The 19,154-nt window shown below is 42.8% G+C and overlaps 1 protein-coding gene across 1 annotated transcript in view; it reads right to left on the bottom strand.

The window, feature by feature from the left end:
- ADGRA1 (adhesion G protein-coupled receptor A1) overlaps positions 1–19,154 on the bottom strand; it is a 732,027-nt gene that overhangs the window by 124,825 nt on the left and 588,048 nt on the right. Inside the window, exons 15-16 of the mRNA XM_038744384.1 lie at positions 4,147–4,274; positions 713–836 (exon numbers count right to left, since the gene is read on the bottom strand). Coding sequence (XP_038600312.1) covers positions 713–836; positions 4,147–4,274 — 252 coding nt within the window. The remainder of the gene's footprint in view (positions 1–712; positions 837–4,146; positions 4,275–19,154) is intronic.

The raw sequence follows: 19,154 nt of genomic DNA, 5'->3' as shown, positions 1-19,154 counted from the left end.
ATTTTCAGTCACCTGAACCTCCACTAGAGAGTCCCTTTGAAGACTAGAGGGTATCAACAGCAATTATACGTCTCATTGCTAATAGAGTTCGGAGCAGAATGGGACTTTAATTCATATTTCCATTTCTTTTAGGACTTTAGAGAAGCAGCGTACTCTAGTGGATAGAATACTGGTCTGGGAGTTGGAAAGTCCTGGGTTATAGTCTACCACTGCCACTCGTCTGCTGTGTGACCTCAGGCAAGTCACTTCACTTCTCTGTGTCTCAGTTACCTCAAAACGAGAATTAAGACCACGAGCTCCATGCAGGACATGGACTGTGTCCATCCTGATTAGCTTGTAGCTACCCCATTGTTTAGTACAACGCCTGGCACATAGTAAGCGCTGAACTAGCACAATATAAAAATTTGTTAGGGTAGGAATAACATACGGAAAGAGTGCTATTTAATTGCAGAGTAAAATATTAATTAAAATGACAATAAAGCCAATTGGCTAAATTTAAAAATAACTTTCGTGAGGTCAAAGTAAGATGATCTGCTACTTTCTTGAAACAAATGCAATCCATATCCAGTACTATTCCCTTCATTAAAGTATTTGAAAATTGGCCAAAACACTACTGCACAAATAAGCAATTATCACAAATGTCTCTTTCAGCAGAAAGTCAATAAACACAGCTTATGCTTTGCAGAGAAATAAAGGTAATGATGATACTTACAGCTTGACAAATAATTGGGTATTTTATGCGATTGATTCCACCAGCAAAAACGGCAAATGTAAGAGCAGTGTGGAAACAGAAATTGAGAAGCATGTGCCATCCTTTTCTACTGATTCGGATTGTGCTGTGGGAAATTAATATAGAATATTTATGAATCCACATTTTGATTGTGCAACCCAAGAAAAATCATTACGCATTCAGAAATACAGTCTTAAAAATCCTTATTTTCCAAATGCTTTGTCCCCTCAATAATGGAAAATCAGGCCTGATGAAGAAGCCTTACATCGAAGTTGACTATGTAATGGGCCTGACGTGACAAATCTAATGCATTAGCCGAATGATAGAGACTAGATTAATTGCACTTAATTCATCGTTTATTTACTTAAATAATTAATAATCTTGTCACATTATTTCTCTAAAAGTCACGGCAGTGTTTATAGGAGTGAAAAACACCGTTTGGCGATGTAGGTTTGAGAGGAGACCTTCAAATATCTTGGCAGTGAATTCTGGGTGGGGTAAATTGGATACATTTTTGTCAGAAGCAAATGGTTCCAAAGGAAGTTGACCTGATTCCTTGTTTTAAACTGACGAGGGACTGATAGTATGTGTTCTTCCACTGATCTAAAGCCACCTTTCTCTGAGGAAGCTTAAACTGCTGCAGTGACCTTAACACTCTATCTAGGGGGGAGTTATAAGAAAGGTCCAATATGCTTCTTATTTTCCTAATAGAATGATGTAGTGGCTAGAGGCTGGGCCTGGGAATTCATTCATTCCTTCATTCCTTCATTCAATCGTATTTATTGAGCACTTCCTGTGTGCATAGCACTGTACTAAGCGCTGGAAAGTACAAGTTGGCAACATATAGAGATGGACCCTACCCAACAACGGGCTCACAGTCTAGAAGGGGGAGACAGACAACAAAACAAAACATGTGGACAGGTGTCAAGTCATCATCAGAAGGTCATGGGTCTAATCCCACCTCTGCCACTTGTCTGATCTGAGACCTTGGGCAAGTCACTTCACTTCTCGATGCCTCATTTACCTCATCTGGAAAATGGAGATTAAGACTGTGAGCCCCACATGGGACAGGGGCTGTGTCCAGATTGATTTGCTTGTATCTACCTTAGTGCTTAATATAGTGCCTGACACATAGTAAGCACTTAACAAATACCATCATCATCTCCCCCTTCTAGACTGTGAGCCTGTTGTTGGGTAGGGATTGTCTGTATATGTGGCCGACTTGTACTCCCCAAGCACTTAGTACAGTGTTCTGCACACAGTAAGCGCTCAATAAATATGATTGAATGAATGAATTAATTAATTAAACCAATAGAATCTCCTGGGTTTCATTCTTTCTAGCCCATTCATTTCGGGAGTAGGACTTTATTAGCCAGCCTACTCTTTCAAAAATTCACTCCATCTGAAGTAGCTAACCAGAAAATCAATTGCTGGAAAAAATATAGCTTTCTTTTTCTTTTGATTTTTATGGTTCTTGTTAAGTGCTTACTATGTGCCAGGAGCTGTAGTAGAGAAGCAGCCCAGCCTAGTGGGTAGAGCACAGACCTGGAAGTCAGAAGGGCCTGCGTTCTAGTCCCTGCTCTGCATTTGTCTGCTGTGTGACTCTGGTCAAGTCACTTCACTTCTCTGTGCCTCAGTTCCCTCGTCTGTAAAATGGGGATTAAGACCATGTGGAGCATGGAGTGTGTCCAACTTAATTAATTTGTGGGCACCCCAGCATTTGGTATATGTAGTAAAGTCTTAATACATACCATAGGAAAAAACTGGGGTAAATACAAAATAATCAGGTTGGGCAGAGTCCCTGACCCATATGGGACTCACAGTCTAAATTGGAGTGAAAAGAATTTAATCTCCATTTTCCAGATGAAATAACATGAGGCCCTGATAAGTGAAGTGACTTACCCAAGGTCGCAAAGCAGACAAGTGGCGGAGCTGGGATTAGAACCCAGGTCCTCTGCTAGGCCACGCTGCTTCCCCAAGTGTACCCACTGTGGTTCCTCATGATGTGTGACCTTGGGTAAGTCACTTCACTTCTCTGTGCCTCAGTTACCTCATCTGTCAAATGAGGATTAAGACTGTGAGCCCCACGTAGGACAACCTGATCACCTTGTATCTACCCCAGTGCTTAGAACAGTGCTTGGCACATAGTAAGCGCTTAACAAATACCATCAGTATTATCATTATTATTATTATGTGGAGGGATTCCACCTTGGACTTGACAGGGAAAATGCTATCATATTGGGCAGACTTGGCCTGAGTGTTTAAGCATCTGGGTCACTTCATTCCAGAAGCAGCATTGGGCTCAAAATCAACCAATCACATGTATCACATGCTTATTGAAGCAGCATGGTGTAGTGGCTAGAGTCCAGGCCTGGGAATCAGAAGATCATGTGTTCTAATCCCGGCTTGGTCACTTGTCTGCTGCATGACTTTGGGCAAGTCACTTGACTTTGGTCCTCAGTTCCCTTACCTGTGAAATGGGGATTAAGACTGTCAGCCCTATGCGGACAGGGACTGTGTCCAACCTGATGTGTTGTATCCACCCCAGCACTTAGTACAGTGCCTAGCACATGGTAAGAGTTTAATAAATACCACAATTATTATTATTATGTTATTATTTACTTCTCTGTGCCTCAGTTACCTCATCTGTAAAATGGTGATTAAGACTGTGGGCCCTATATGGTCAGGGACTGTGTCCAGCTCAATTTACTTGTATCCCCCCCAACCCCAAGTGCTCAGTACAGTGCCTGGCACATAGTAAGAGCTTAACAAATACAGCAATTATTATTATCATTATTATTCACTCCTCTGTGCCTTGGATACCTCACTTGTAAAATGGAGCTGAAGACTGTCAGCCCTATGTAAGACAGGGACTGTGTCCAACCCAATTTGCTGTATCCACCCCGGTGCTCAGTATAGTGCCTGGCACATAGTAAGCACTTAACAAATGCCGCGATTCTTAAATCAACCAAAAGCATCTCCTAGGTTTCATTCTTTGTAGCCCATTCATTTCAGGAATGAGACTTTTTTAGCCAGCCTGTTCTTTCAAAAATTCACTCCAGGCAAACGTAAGTAACCAGAAAATTGCATTTATAGAGTACTGCCAGTGTCGGGATAGGATGAGGCAGAGAAGCAGCATGGCTCAATGGAAAGAGCCTGGGCTTTGGAGTCAGAGGTCGTGGGTTCAAATCACGGCTCCGCCAATTGTCAGCTGTGTGGCTTTGGGCAAGTCACTTAACTTCTCTGTGCCTCAGTTACCTCATCTGTAAAATGGGGATGAAGACTGTGAGCTCCCCGTGGGACAACCTGATCAGCTTGTATCCTCCCCAGCGTTTAGAACAGTGCTTTGCACATAGTAAGTGCTTAATAAATGCCATTCTTATTCTTATTATTATTATTATGAGGCGGGCTCTTACCTGTGATGCACGATGTAGGTAACGATGGAGGCCAGGAGGCACAGTAGCATCACTGCAGTGCAAGCATAGACCACAGGGTGGAGGAATTCCCCTGGGTACTGGGGCAGGGACAGCACCGTCTTCAAATCCTGCCGAAGAACCAAAACAACATTAGCCCCCGATAATAATTATAATAATAATAATAATAATAGTGCTCGTTAAGCAATCATTCATTTCAATCATTCAGTCGTATTTATTGAGTGCTTACTGTGTGCAGAACACTGTACTAGGCGCTTGGGAGAGTACACTAGAACTATAAACAGACCCATTCCGTGCCCACAAGGAGTTTACAGTCTAGAGGGGGAGATTGACATTAATAGAAATAAACAAATGACATATATGGACACAATAATAATAATAATGGCATTTGTTAGGCACTTACTATGTGCAAAGCACTGTTCTAAGCGCGGGGGGAGATACAAAGCGATCAGGTTGTCCCATGTGGGCCTCACGGTCTTAATCCCCATTTTACAGATGAGGTAACTGAGGCACAGAGAAGTTAGGTGACTTGCCCAAAGTCACACAGCAGACACACAGCGGAGTCGGGATTTGAACTCATGACCTCTGACTCCCAAGTCCGTACTCTTTCCTCTAAGCCACGCTGCTTCTCACAAGTGGTGCAGGGCTGGGAGGGGAGAAGAATAAAGGGAGCAAGTTAGGGTGACACAGAAGGGAATGGGAGAAGAGGAAAGGGAGGCTTAGTCAGGGAAGGCCTCTTGGAAGAGGTGGGCTTTCAGTAAGGCTTTGAAGCTGGGGAGAGTAAGCACTTACTATGTGCCCAGCACTCTTCTAAGGACTGGGATGGAAACAAGTTCATTCATTCAGCCATATTTATTGAGCGCTTATTGTGTGCAGAGCACCGTACTAAGCACTTGCGAGAGGGTAAAATATAACAATAAATAGACACATTCCCTGCCCACGAGTTTACAGTCCCTGTCCCACGTGGGGCTCACAGTCAAGCGGCTTGCCCAAGGTCACACGGAGGACAAGTGGTGGAGTCGGGATTAGAACCCAGGTCCTTCTGACTCCCAGGCGCGGGATCTAGCTGCTAGGCCATGATGCTTCTAAGGGTCACTTTCTGCATCCAGAAAAAATGATCCTTTCACATCATTCCCAAATACTACTCTAAAAGTCTTCTGCCCAGGAATTAAGCTATTCCTACCCAATCAAGTAAAATATTTCTACTTTTAGTTATTTACAGATATTTCTTCACATATCCATTATTTAAAGTGAGATGTTTCTACCCTTATAAGTTAAAGTACGATATTTCTACCCTCATCAGGCATTTAGAGATATTCTCTACCCATAGCACTCATTTAAAGATATTTCTACCCTTGTATATGGGTTATTTAAAGATATTCATTCATTCATTCAATCGTATTTATTGAGTGTTTACTGTGTGCAGAGCACTGTACTAAGCAATTGGGAAGTACAAGTCGTCGACATATTCCTCTATCATATCACTCATTTAAAGATATTTCTATCCATATCAGTTATTTGAAATAAAATATTTCTACCCATATCACCTAAAGTATATTTCGACCCCTACTAATTATTTAAAGCTAGTTCTACCCACAGCAGTCATTTAAGATACTTCTATCCACAGCAGTTCTTTAAATGTTTCTTCTTGCATAAGGCATCTGGTGTGTCCTTTAGAAATAGAAACACTGGAAAAGACATCCACATGAAGTGAAAAAATAGTCCTCTCCAGGGGAGTTAAACAACAAAATAAGAGCTCAAATCAGATAAAATTAGATCTTTTTATGGCTATATAAGGCAAGAAGAGTAGTGAAATAAGCAATAACCACCTTATGTTTTAACTAGTATGTCTGGGAGGTCTTCATTGGGCCATAAAAGGATTCTAAAAGTCTAGCTTTTTTTTTTGCATTTCTTCAGCATTCTAGCACTTTTCAAAATAATGAGAAGCACAGCATGGCACAGTGGATAGAACATGGGCCCAGGAGTCAGGAGGTCATGGGTTCTAATTCTGGCTCTGCCACAGGCCTCCTGTGTGAGCGTGGGCAAATTACTCCACTTTTCTGTGCTTCACTTACCTCATCTGTAAAATGGGGATCAAGGCTGTGGGCCCCATGTGGGACAGGGACTGTGTCGAACCTGATTACTTTGTATCTGTCCCAGGACTTAGAACAATGCTTGACACATAGCAAGTGCTTAACAAATACCACAATTATGATTATTTTCAATGTAACTCCATTTAGAATTGATTTTTAAGCAGATCCCTTTATCATATGGTGTGGATGTGTTTCACATGCTGGTGAGCAAATTACCTGGCTAAAGAGTCTGGATTAAACCGTGCTAAAAAAAAGAAACCAAAAACCAATTACTCCCATCTAAAGATCCTGACTTCTGAAAACTTGCCATGAAAGCAAGAATGCTCTCTCTGCAGAAAATTGCCTCTACTCCTTTGGATTGAAATAATTGAAAAGAGAGATACAGTTTTACTCTCCAGGGATATGGTAGTTTCATAGTCCTTTTGGGGATCTTGAAATCATAAATTGGGCTTTTCTGTCTATATTGCCATCGGGAATTGCCCATCAATAAGTATGACTAAAGCCTAGACAATGTTGTCAGATGGTGTTTGTTTACACGGACTATCTGAAATGTTCATGATCATTCCTAAAAAATGCCTAAATACCACAACAAAACATGTCATTAAATATGGATTGGTGGGGTTTTGAATTCATTTCCAAATGACCCGAGTTAAAAAACAGTTACCATTTTTCAACTATGAATAACACCCACCATATAATAATAAAAATAATGGTGTTAAGCACTTACTATGTGTCAAGCACTGTTCTATGTGCTGGGGTAGATACAAGGTAATCAGGTTGTCCCCCGTGGGACTCACAGTCCTAATCCCCATTTTACAGATGAGGTAAATGAGGCATAGAGAAGTTAAGTGACTTGCCCAAAGTCACACAGCTGATAAGTGGAGGAGCTGGGATTAGAACCCTCAACTCTGACTCCCAACCCCATGCTCTTTCCACAAAGCCACATGGCCTGGTATGAAATTCTGTTATTTTTTTTTTTTTTTTTTTAAACTTAATCCTCTTCAGAGAAGTTTGTATCACAATTATAACGATTCATACATTTTAGGGCAAACTTCAGCTGTTGCCGGAATTACCCAGAAAATTAAAGAAAAATTGTGTTTTATGGTCCAAATTGCTCAGGCATGCAATCAAGATAAATTTCAGATAACTACACTAATTTTAAAGAGAAGGGAAGGCTTCTAGATGGTTCTTTGCTTTGAATTGAGTTTCCTGAGCTGTAATTTAGAGGAAGGATGCTATTTCTCCAAAAGAGGAGAAACGAGAAAGTTAACTGGGGGATATGAACTGGGCAGTGACGGTTAGGTGATGAAGACTCCTACGATTATGGTTAGAATTTAAATTTAGCAGTACTTCAAAGGATCCTCAGTTGTTACTTGTGTTTTAGAAACATCATAGCCTAGTGGAAAAAGCACAGGCCAGGGAATAAGAGGACCTGAGTTTTAACATGCTCTGGGCATGCTACTCCCCTCCTCAAAAATCTCCAGTGGTTGCCTGTCAACCTACAAATCAAGCAAAAACTCCTCACTCTCGGCTTCAAGGCTCTCCATCATCTCGCCCCGTCCTACCTCACCTCCCTTCTCTCCATCTCCAGCCCAGCCCGTACCCTCCGCTCCTCTGCCACTAACCTCCTCACTGGGCCTCGTTCTTGCCTGTCCTGCCTTCGACCCCTGGTCCACGTCCTTCCCTGGGCCTGGAATGCCCTTCCTCTGCACATCTGCCAAGCTAGCTCTCTTCCTTCCTCAAAGCCCTACTGAGAGCTCACCTCCTCCAGGAGGCCTTCCCAGATTGAGCCCCCTTTTTCCTCTCCTCCTCCCCATTCCCCACCTCTACCCTACCTCCTTCCCCTCCCCACAGCACTTGCATATATTTGTACAGAATTATTACTCTATTTATTTTACTTGTACATATTTACTATTCTATTTATTTTGTTAATGATATGCACTATAGCTATAACTCTATTTGTTCTGATTATTTTAACACCTGTCTACATGTTTTGTATTGTTGTCTGTCTCCCCCTTCTATTCATTCATTCAATCATATTTACTGAGCGCTTACTATGTGCAGAGCACTGTACTAAGCGCTTGGGAAGTACAAGTTGGCAAGTCCGTTGTTGGGTAGGGACCATCTCTATATGTTGCTGACTTGTACTTCCCAAGTGCTGAGTACAGTGCTCTGAACATAATAAGCGCTCAATAAATACGACTGAATGAATGAATGAATAATCCTGCTCCGCCTCTTATCCACTGTGTGACCTTGGGTAAGTCACTTTGCTTCTTCATGCCTCAGTTCCCTCATTTGCAAAGTGGGAATTCAAAACCTGTGATCCCTCCTACTTAGACTGTGAGCTCCACTGGGACCTGATTATCCTGAATCACCCCCAATGCTTAATACAGTGCTTGGTATTGTGAGCCCCATTTTGGACCTCATTATCTTATACCTATCCCAATGCTTAGTACAGTGCTTGGCACATAGTAAGCGCTTAACGAATGCAACAAATGCAAGAGAAGCAGCATGGTGTAGTGGATACAGCACAGGCCTGGGAGTCAGGAGGTCATGGGTCCTAAGCTCGACACGACCACTTGTCTGCTGTGTGACCTTGAGCAAGTCACTTCACTTCTCTGAGCCTCTCAGTTCCCTCATCTGTAAAATGGGGATTAAGACTGTGAGCCAAACTTTCATTCATTCATTCAATCATATTTATTGAGCGCTTACTGTGTGCAGAGCACTGTACTAAGCACTTGGGAAGTAGAAGTTGGCAACATATAGAGATGGTCCCTACCCAACAACGGGCTCACAGTCTAGAATGGGGAGACAGATAACAAAGCAAAACAAGTAGACAGATGTCAATACTGTCAGAATAAATAGAATTATAGCTATACACACATCATTGATAAAATAGAGTAATAAATCTATACAAATAAAATAGAGTAATAAATATGTACAAATATATACAAGTGTTGTGGGGAAGGGGAGGGGGGCGTCTGGGAGGGGAGGAGGAAGAGGAGAGAAAAAAGGGGGGGCTCAGTCTGAGAAGGCTTCCTGGAGGAGGGGAGCTCTCAGTAGGGCTTTGAAGGGAGGAAGAGAACTAGCTTGGCTGATAATAATGTTGGCATTTGTTAAGTGCTTACTGTGTGCAAAGCACTGTTCTAAGCACTGGAGGGGCTACAAAATGATCAGGTTGTTCCATGGGGGGCTCACAGTCTTAATCCCCATTTTACAGATGAGGGAACTGAGGCTCAGAGAAGTTAAGTGACTTGCCCAAGGTCACATAGCAGACATGTGGCGGAGCCGGAATTCGAACCCATGACCTCTGACTCCAAAGCCCGTGCTCTTTCCACTGAGTCACACTGCTTCTCTGATGCTGATGTCACTTCAAGCTTGGCTTAGCTTGGCTGATGTGGGAGGGAGGGAATTCCAGGCCAGGGGGAGGACGTGGGCTGGGGGTTGATGGTAGGACAGGCTTGGGACAGGGACTGTGTCCAACCCAATCTGCTTGTATCCACCCCAGTGCTTAGTACAGTGCCTGGCACGTAGTTAAGTGCTGAACAAATACCTTAATAATAATAATTATTATTATTACAAATATTAATTATAATTAGTGGGAGAAGGAGCTGGAGGGAGTTATTGAAGGGAGAAAGCAGTTTGATAGTTGGTGCTAGGTATGTGCTTACTCTAAATCTCTGGTAGCTGGTGTGTTTCTACCACCTGGACCAGTGGAAACCAGAAGCAGGCAGGGTCTGCTGCTGATGAAGTCTAAGAGGCCTAAGCCATAATCTTTTCTGGGAAACCAGATGACACCTGTTCTCCCTCTGGTTGTTCCTAATCATCATCATCATCAATCGTATTTATTGAGCGCTTACTATGTGCAGAGCACTGTACTAAGCACTTGGGAAGTACGAATTGGCAACATATAGAGACATATGTGCCTCAGGGCCAGGTGCGGGAATTGGGCCAGAGAGTGGGGATGGTTCAGTCTCCCCCTTCTAGACTGTGAGCCCGCTGTTGGGTAGGGACTGTCTCTATGTGTTGCCGACTTGTACTTCCCAAGCGCTTAGTACAGTGTTGTGCACACAGTAAGCGCTCAATAAATATGACGGATTGATTGATTGATTGATTGCAAACCATCACTACTTCTGCAAAAACAGTTCATGCACGTGCTGTACTGGAGATATCTTTTCCTTTTTTTTTCCTTTTATGGTATTCATTAAGTGCTTACTATACTCCAGGTACTGCATTAAGCGCTGGGGTAGATGCAAGATAATCAGGTTGGATACAGTCTATGTCCCACATGAGGCTCACAGTCTTAATCCCCATTTGACAGATGAGGTCACTGAGGCCCAGAGAAGTGAAGTGACTTGGCTCAGGTCACACAGCAGACAGGTGGTGGAGCCGGGATTAGAAGCCAGGTCCTTCTGACTCTTGGGCCTGTGCTCTATCCATTAGGCCACACTGCTACCACACTGCTTTCCTCTTAGCCACTGGTGGCTAAGCACTGCTCATCTGGTGGCAAAGGGATCCGAAAGGTGCACGACTGTAATTTTGGGGGGCTAGTTTAGAAGAGCACAAGTGGCTCTCTCTCAGTGACGCTCACACTCATTTGTGCAACCTCACTGTCAGTAGCATCATCTTCAACCCAAAGGACAACTCTCTAAATCTCCAGTCATGAGTTGAATGGCTATTTTTCCAGAAAATGATCTGAGTAGCTGTTTTGGTTCACAGAGAATAGGGGATGAGGTGATGTTTTTCAAATGAAGGTGCACTGCTTCATTAATTTTATAAAATGATCATCATGTGTTTTTGTTTTTAGTGTTCTGTTTTTAAAAGTCGAGGTCTGTGCAGTGGACAAGGTGTACATTTTGAGATGAGAAGCGGTGAGGCCTAGTGGAAAGAGCACGGGCCAGGGAGTCAGAAGGTCTTGGGTTCTAATCCTACCTCTGACACTTGTCTGATGCGTGACCTTGGGTAAATTGATTCACTTCTCTGGGCTACAGTAACCTCATCTGTAAAACGGGGATTGAGACAGTGAGCCCCATGTGGGACAGGGACTGTGTCCAACCCAATTTGCTTGTATCTACCCCAGGACTTGTATCCACCCCAGTAGATGCTTAACAAATTACCCTCATTATTATTATTATGATTACCTGTGTTCTAATCCCAGCTCCACCACTTGCCAGCTGTGAGACCTGGGGCAAGTCACTTAGCTTTTCTGGACCTCAGGTTCCTCATCTGTAAAATGGGAATTCAGTACCTGTCTTCCCTGCTACTTAGACAGTGAGCTTCGCTTGGGACAGAGGCTGTGTCCAATGTGATTAGTTTATATCTACCCTAGAGTTTAGAGCAGTAATTGACACATAGTAAGGGTTTAACAAATACCATAATTATTATTATTACAAGCCAGGTGGATTGGTGTGGTTCATTGCAGGCCAAACCTGGGTGAAAATAATAACAAAAAATAATAAGAAAAAATAATGATAATTAAAGGAATTTGTTAAGCTCTTACTATATGCCAAGCACTGCAGTAGATACAGTACAATCACATCAAATTCCCTATCTCACATGGGGCTCATAGTCTAATCTCCTCATCATACCTCGTTCTCGCCTGTCCCGCCATCGACCCCCCGGCCCACGTCATCCCCCGGGCCTGGAATGCCCTCCCTCTGCCCATCCGCCAAGCTAGCTCTCTTCCTCCCTTCAAGGCCCTACTGAGAGCTCACCTCCTCCAGGAGGCCTTCCCAGACTGAGCCCCTTCCTTCCTCTCCCCCTCGTCCCCCTCTCCATCCCCCCCATCTTACCTCCTTCCCTTCCCCACAGCACCTATATATATATGTTTGTACATATTTATTACTCTATTTTTTATTTTTCATTATTTATTTATTTATTTATTTATTTATTTTACTTGTACATATCTATTCTATTTATTTTATTTTGTTAGTATGTTTGGCTTTGTTCTCTGTGTCTCCCCCTTTTAGACTGTGAGCCCACTGTTGGGCAGGGACTGTCTCTATATGTTGCCAATTTGTACTTCCCAAGTGCTTAGTACAGTGCTCTGCATACAGTAAGCGCTCAATAAATATGATTGATGATGATGATGAAGTAGGAAGGGTAAAAGATATTGAGGGCCCATTTTACAGATATTGAGGTACCATTTGGAGAAGCAGCATGGCTCAGTGGAAAAAGGACAGGCTTTGGAGTCAGTAGTCATGGGTTCAAATACCGGCTCTACCAACTGTCAGCTGTGTGACTTTGGGCGAGTCACTTAACTTCTCTGTGCCTCAGTTACCTCATCTGTAAAATGGGGATTAAGACTGTGAGTCCCCTGTGGGACAACCTGATCACCTTGTAACCCCCCAGTGCTTAGAACAGTGCTTTGCACATAGTAAGTGCTTAATAAATGCCATTATTATTATTATTATTATTATTATTATTATTATCATTATTATTAGATAAGGAAACTGAGGCACAAAAAAGTTAAGTGACTGCCCCAAGGTCACACAGCAGGCAAGTGGTGGAGCCAGATTTAGAACACAGGTCGCCTGGCTCTTTGGCACTGTGCTTTTGAGATCAGGCCACATAACTTTGGGGGTGAGAAGTGTGCCTTGAAACCCCAAAGAGATGGCTATCTACCCCAGATCAGTCTCAAATTTCCCATCAACAATGGATTGAAACAAGTCCATGTTTTGTCTCGAGTTTGGAGGGCTAACGGTGTCTCCATTCAATGGGATAATGATAATAGTAATAGTATTTGTTAACTGCTTACTATGTGCAAAGGACTGTTCTAAGTGCTGCGGGGGGATACAAGGTGATCAGGTTGTCCCACATGAGGCTCACAGTCTTAATCCCCCATTTTACAGATGAGGTAATTCAGGCACAGAGAAGTTAAGTGACTTGCCCAAAGTCACACAGCTGACAAGTGGCAGAACAGGGATTAGAACCCATGACCTCTGGCTCTCAAGCCCGTGCTCTTTCCACTGGGCCACGCTGCTTCTCCAGTAACAATGACACACTTCATTAAATTCTAGCTTTCTTCCATTTTCTAACCTAGCAATCACAGCAGGTACCTTTCATGAGGATGTATTTGAGGTCTGGACCAATATTGCCATGGTAAAATGACGAGTGTTTAGTGAGTGAGGAGAACAAGCAAGAATCCAGGTTAGCAGCATTTGCAAAAGTAAATGTTACTGTCTAGTAAAGGATTTATTGCTTTTGCAGAAACCAAGGAGTGTAGGAAGATCTGCAAATAGGCTCAACAGCTCACTATGTACCAAAGCCAGGAGTGTGTGGAAGATTAGGTGTGTCCAGGAGTTAAACTGACAGGAAATGAAAGGGAAGCGACTGGAGGAGACTTTAGTTTCATGGGCTCAATGGATAATGGTTCAAAAACCTGCCATTAGAGTAACTTGTCTTCATAATGGAGGCAACAGGAAGAAACCTGCAAGACAGATGACTGAGGAGAATTTTACACCTTTCTGTTAGGAAAAAAGAAAATATTCAATGTTAGCTGAAAGGGGCTCTTACACCTCACTGTGATCTGGGAGATGGGGATCCTGTTTGCCAAATTTGTTTTTTTGGACCACAAATGCAGAATGATGGCATCTCAGGGATGTGGAATCAAAGCAAAAGTCAAAGCAAAAAGCAAAAGACTCCAGCTGTCTGCCCTTTAATCAAAAGACCAACAGGAATGCAGTTTTCTTGGTATTGAATAAAGGAAATATAACACTGCTTAAGAAACACATGCTAGGAATTCTCTGCAGGCAGAACACAGGGGAGATGATAGGACATTGCTCCAATAGCAGATGCTCTGGGCTCCGGGAATAATCTATTACAGTGCAACGGGACTGACCAATAGGAACTTCGCAGTACAGGTTCAGTTCTAATGCTTAGTCCTGTGTCTCCCTATTGCACTCTGTGCTAAGACAATAAATAATTTATAGTTTTGAAAACAACAACAATAATGATGATGATGATGATGATGATGATGATGATGATAATGGTGCTACTTGTTAAGTGCTTAGTATGTGACACTTCAACTCTTCCTCGCCTCCAGAATCCTAGCTCGGCCACTTGGATGATGTGTGAACTTGGGAAAAGCACTTAACTTCTCAGCGCCTCAGTTTCCTCACCTGGAAAATAGGAATTTGGTAGCCGTCTCTCTCCCTCTTAGATTGTGAGCTCCATGTGGGACAGGGACCGTTTCTGATCTGACTGCATTATATTTACACCAGTGCTTAGCACAGTTCTTGGGACATAGTAAGCACTTTATCATGCGTGACTCAGTGGAAAGAGCATGGGCTTTGGAGTCAGGGGTCAGGGGTTCGAATCCTGGCTCCACCAACTGTCAGCTGTGTGACTTTGAGCAAGTTGCTTAACTTATCTGTGCCTCAGTTCCCTCATCTGTAAAATGGGGATTAAGACTGTGAGGCCCCCTTGGGACACCCTGATCTCCTTGTAACCTCCCCAGGGCTTAGAACAGTGCTTTGCACATAGTAAGTGCTTAATAAATGCCATCATTATTATTATTATTATCATTATTATTACTATTATTATCTAAACACTTGAGTATTCACATTCCACTTTAGAACTTATGGATACATCTTTCTACTCTATTACCATCTCCTAACTCATTCATTCATTCATTCATTCACTCAATCATATTTATTGAGCGCTTACTGTGTGCAGAGCACTGTACTAAATTCTTGGAAAGTACAATTCAGCAACAAATAGAGACAATCCCTGCCCACAACGGGCTCTCCCCCATTAAGAATGTTAGATATTTGAGGGCAGGGATCATGTCCACTAATTTGACTTTGCTCTTCCAAGTACCCTGTCATCTCCCTGACTTTCCCGTCACTATAGATGGCACTATCATCCTTCCTGTCTCACAAGCCCACAATCTTGGTGTCATCCTGGACTCCGCTCTCTAATTCACCCTACACATCCAATCCATCACCAAAACCTGCTGGTCTCACCTCCACAACATCGCCAAGATCCACCCTTTCTTCTCCATCCAAACCGCTAGTTTGCTGGTTCAATCTCTCATCCTATCCCGACTGGATTACTGCATCAGCCTCCTCTCTGATCTCTCATCCTCCTGTCTCTCCCCGCTTCAGTCTATACTTCACTCTGCTGCCCAGATCATTCTTGTGCAGAAACACTCTGGGCATGTTACTCCCCTCCTCAAAAATCTCCAGTGGCTGCCTGTCAACCTACAAATCAAGCAAAAACTCCTCACTCAGCTTCAAGGCTCTCCATCACCTCGCCCCCTCATACCTCACCTGTTTTCTCTCCTTCTCCAGCCCAGCCCGCACCCTCCGCTCCTCTGCCACCACTAACCTCCTCACTGTACCTCGTTCTCGCCTGTCCCATCATCGACCCCCAGCCCACATCCTTCCCCTGGCCTGGAATGCCCTCCCTCCACACATCTGCCAAGCTAGCTCTCTTCCTCCCTTCAAAGCCCTACTGTGAGCTCACTTCCTCCAGGAAGCCTTCCCAGATTGAGCCCCCTTTTTCCTCTCCTCCTCCCCATCCCCCCACCCTACCTCCTTCCCCTCTGCACAGCATTTGTACAGATTTGTACAGATTTATTACTCTATTTTACTTGTACATATTTACCATTCTATTAATTTTGTTAATGATGTACATATAGTTATAATTCTATTTGTCCTGACGATTTTAACACCTGTCTACATGTTTTGTTTTGTTGTCTGTCTCCCCCTTCTAGACAGTGAGCCCATTGTTGGGTATGGACCATCTCTATAGATTGCCGACTTGTACTTCCCAAGTGCTTAGTACAGTGCTCTGCACACAGTAAGTGCTCAATAAATACGATTGATTGAATGAATGAATGAATGAATGAATGAATAAAAATCTTTATTTGATTTTCTTCTTCACTTGGGCTACACATGATCATCTAGCTCTCTTAAAACCTTTGCCACCAGATTCCAGTGGCTACCATGACAAACTAAAAGAAAATAAAATTACTCAGAATCAGTCAATAGTCAACAAATATTTATCAAGGGCCCTTTGGGGTAGAGAGTCTTGTATTAGACCCTGGATAAGTGAACAAAGAAAGAAAATCCAGACAAATATCACACATTAGCCCTCTCCATAGACTCAGAGGAATATTGTGATTGACATTTAAAGATGAGTCAGAATAGTTAGGTAAGGGGAGAATAGCGGGTGAGGAAGACATAAGAAAAATGCCCACAGATGACAAGAAGCAGATAAGTTGGATCAAGGTGACCTCAACAATTTGAAGTCTGGAAGGTAAAAAGGGAGGAGGAGAAAAGAGGTCAGAAGTGTAGAATGGATAGAGAACGGAAACAAATGTGTCTTCCACCAATTCAGAAAATTGTTCCACCCACTGTATCTTCAGCACCTTGAATTTTCTCAATTGCAAAGAATAATCAACTAGGATTCTCCCTTGGGTACAAATGAATATCGAGGAAATTCTTATCCCGGGAAAATGAAGGAGAGTAACTGTTTAAGTTAATATAAAACATTTCAACACCTGGAAGCCAATGAACATGAATTGAAAATGAAGCTCTTTGAGAGACCAGGGATAAGGTGTCTGAATTAAGGGCTAAACAAAGAAGACATCCACCTAATTGGATAATGCAGCAGTTGACTAGGATAGGAAGACCCTTAGAGATATTTAAATGGGATAGCTCCTTCTAGGCTAGCCTGCATTCAATTTTCAGTCCAGAAATTTTCTGACGTTTTAAGTGTGATGGGCAGAGATATAGGACCGAAGTAATGCCACAGTCTCCTCATCTGTAAAATGGGGATTCAAAACCTGTTCTCCCTTCCCATTCTCATGTAAGCCCCATGTGAGACAGAGACTTTATTTCCACCTGCTTATATTTTATCTACCCCGGTTTGTAGAGCAGTGCATGACACAAAGTAAGTGCTTAACAAATGATTTTGCTATTATTGATCAATCAGTGGCATTTATTGAGTGCTTACCAGGTGCAGAGCACTGTTCCAAGCATTTGGGAGAGTCCAATGCAACAGAATTAGCAGACAAGTTCCCCGCCTATAATAAGCTTACAGTCTATTATCATTATTATTCTTACATGAAAAATGATTTTGCTGTCTGGGTGAAAATAATTTTCAACAGGATTTTAATGACGTCAATCAATCAATCATATTTATTGAGCACTTACTGTGTGTAGGGCACACAGTGTTTGGAAAGATACAAAATAACAATGTAATGGACACATTCCCTGCCCACAAAGAGCTTATAGTCTAGAGGGGGAGACAGATATTAATAGAAATTAATGGATTTCAGATAAGGACATAAGTGGTGTGAGCCCACTGTTGGGTAGGGACTGTCTCTATATGTTGCCAACTTGTACTTCCCAAGCGCTTAGTACAGTGCTCTGCACACAGTAAGCGCTCAATAAATATGATTGATTGATTGATTGGTGTGGGGATGAATAAAGGGAGCAAGTTAGGGAGACACAGAAGGGAGCTGAAGAAAAGGAAAAGAGGGCTTAGTCAGGGAAGACATCTTGGAGGAGATGTGTCATCAATAGGCCTTGAAGTGGGGGAGTGCAATTGTCTGTTGGATATGAAGGTGCAGGATGTTCCAGGCCAAAGGTAAGACGTGGGCAAGAGGTCGGTGGTGAGATAGATAAGATCGAGGTACAGTGAGTAGGCTGGCATTAGAGGAGTGAAGTGTGAGGGCTGGGTTGGCGTAGGAGGGGGCAAGGTGATTGAATGCTTTAAAGCCAATGGTGAGGAGTTTCTGATTGATGAGGAGGTGGATGGGCAACCACTGGAGTTTCTGGAGAAGTGGGGAAATGTGGACTGAACATTTTTGAAGAAAAATGATCTGGGAAGCAGAGTGAAGTATGGACTGGAGTGGGGACAGGCAGGAGGCAAGGAGGTCAGGAAGGAGGCTGAAACAGCAATCAAGGTAGGATAGGATAAATCCTTGGATTAATGTAGCTGTAGTCTGGATGGAGAGGAAACGACGGACTTTAGAGATGTCTTTTGGGAGGTTGATCCAACTGGATAGTGATAGATTGAATATGTGAGTTGAATGAGAGGAGTTAAGGATAATCAAGGTTACAGACTTGTGAGACAGGAAGGATAGTGGTGCTTTCTACAGTGTTGGGAAAGGCAAGAGAAGGACAGGGTTTGGGCAGGAAGATAAGGACTTCTGTGTTGGACATGTTCATTCATTCATTCATTCAATCGTATTTATTGAGTGCTTACTGTGTGCAGAACACTGTACTAAGCACTTGGGAAGTACAAGTTGGCAACATATAGAGACGGTCCCTACCCAACAGCGGGCTCACAGTCTAGAAGGGGGAGACAGACAACAAAACAAAAAATATTAACAAAATAAAATGAATAGAATAAATATGTACAAATAAAAGAAATAGAGTAATAAATACATACAAACATATATACATATATACAGGACATGTTATGTTTGAGGTGATGGCAGGACATTAAGCGCTTAGTACAGTGCTCTGCACACAGTAAGCACTCAATAAATACAGTTGAATGAATGAATGAATGAATGAATGACATCCAAGTACAGCTATCTTGAAGGTAAGAGGAAATGCGAGACTGCAGAGAAGTACAGAGATTAGGACTGGAATGTAGATTTGGGAATCATCTGCAAAGACGAAGTAGTTGAAGCCATCATTAGGCAAAACTGGTCCTTGAGATGGGTAAAGACAAATGAAAAAGAGCACAGATCTGCGAGTCAGAAGGAATGGATTCTAATCCTGCCTCCACCTTCTACTCGCCAGGTGAATTTGGGCAAATCACTTAACTTCTCTGTGCCTCAGTTCCCTCATCTGCAAAATGGGAATTCATTAGCTTCTAGATTGTGAGCCCGTTGTTGGGTAGGGACCGTCTCTATATGTTGCCAACTTGCACTTC

Source organism: Tachyglossus aculeatus, chromosome 3 (assembly GCF_015852505.1).
Source record: "Tachyglossus aculeatus isolate mTacAcu1 chromosome 3, mTacAcu1.pri, whole genome shotgun sequence".
NCBI lineage: Eukaryota > Metazoa > Chordata > Mammalia > Monotremata > Tachyglossidae > Tachyglossus > Tachyglossus aculeatus.
This window is presented reverse-complemented; position numbering and strand designations above follow the sequence as displayed.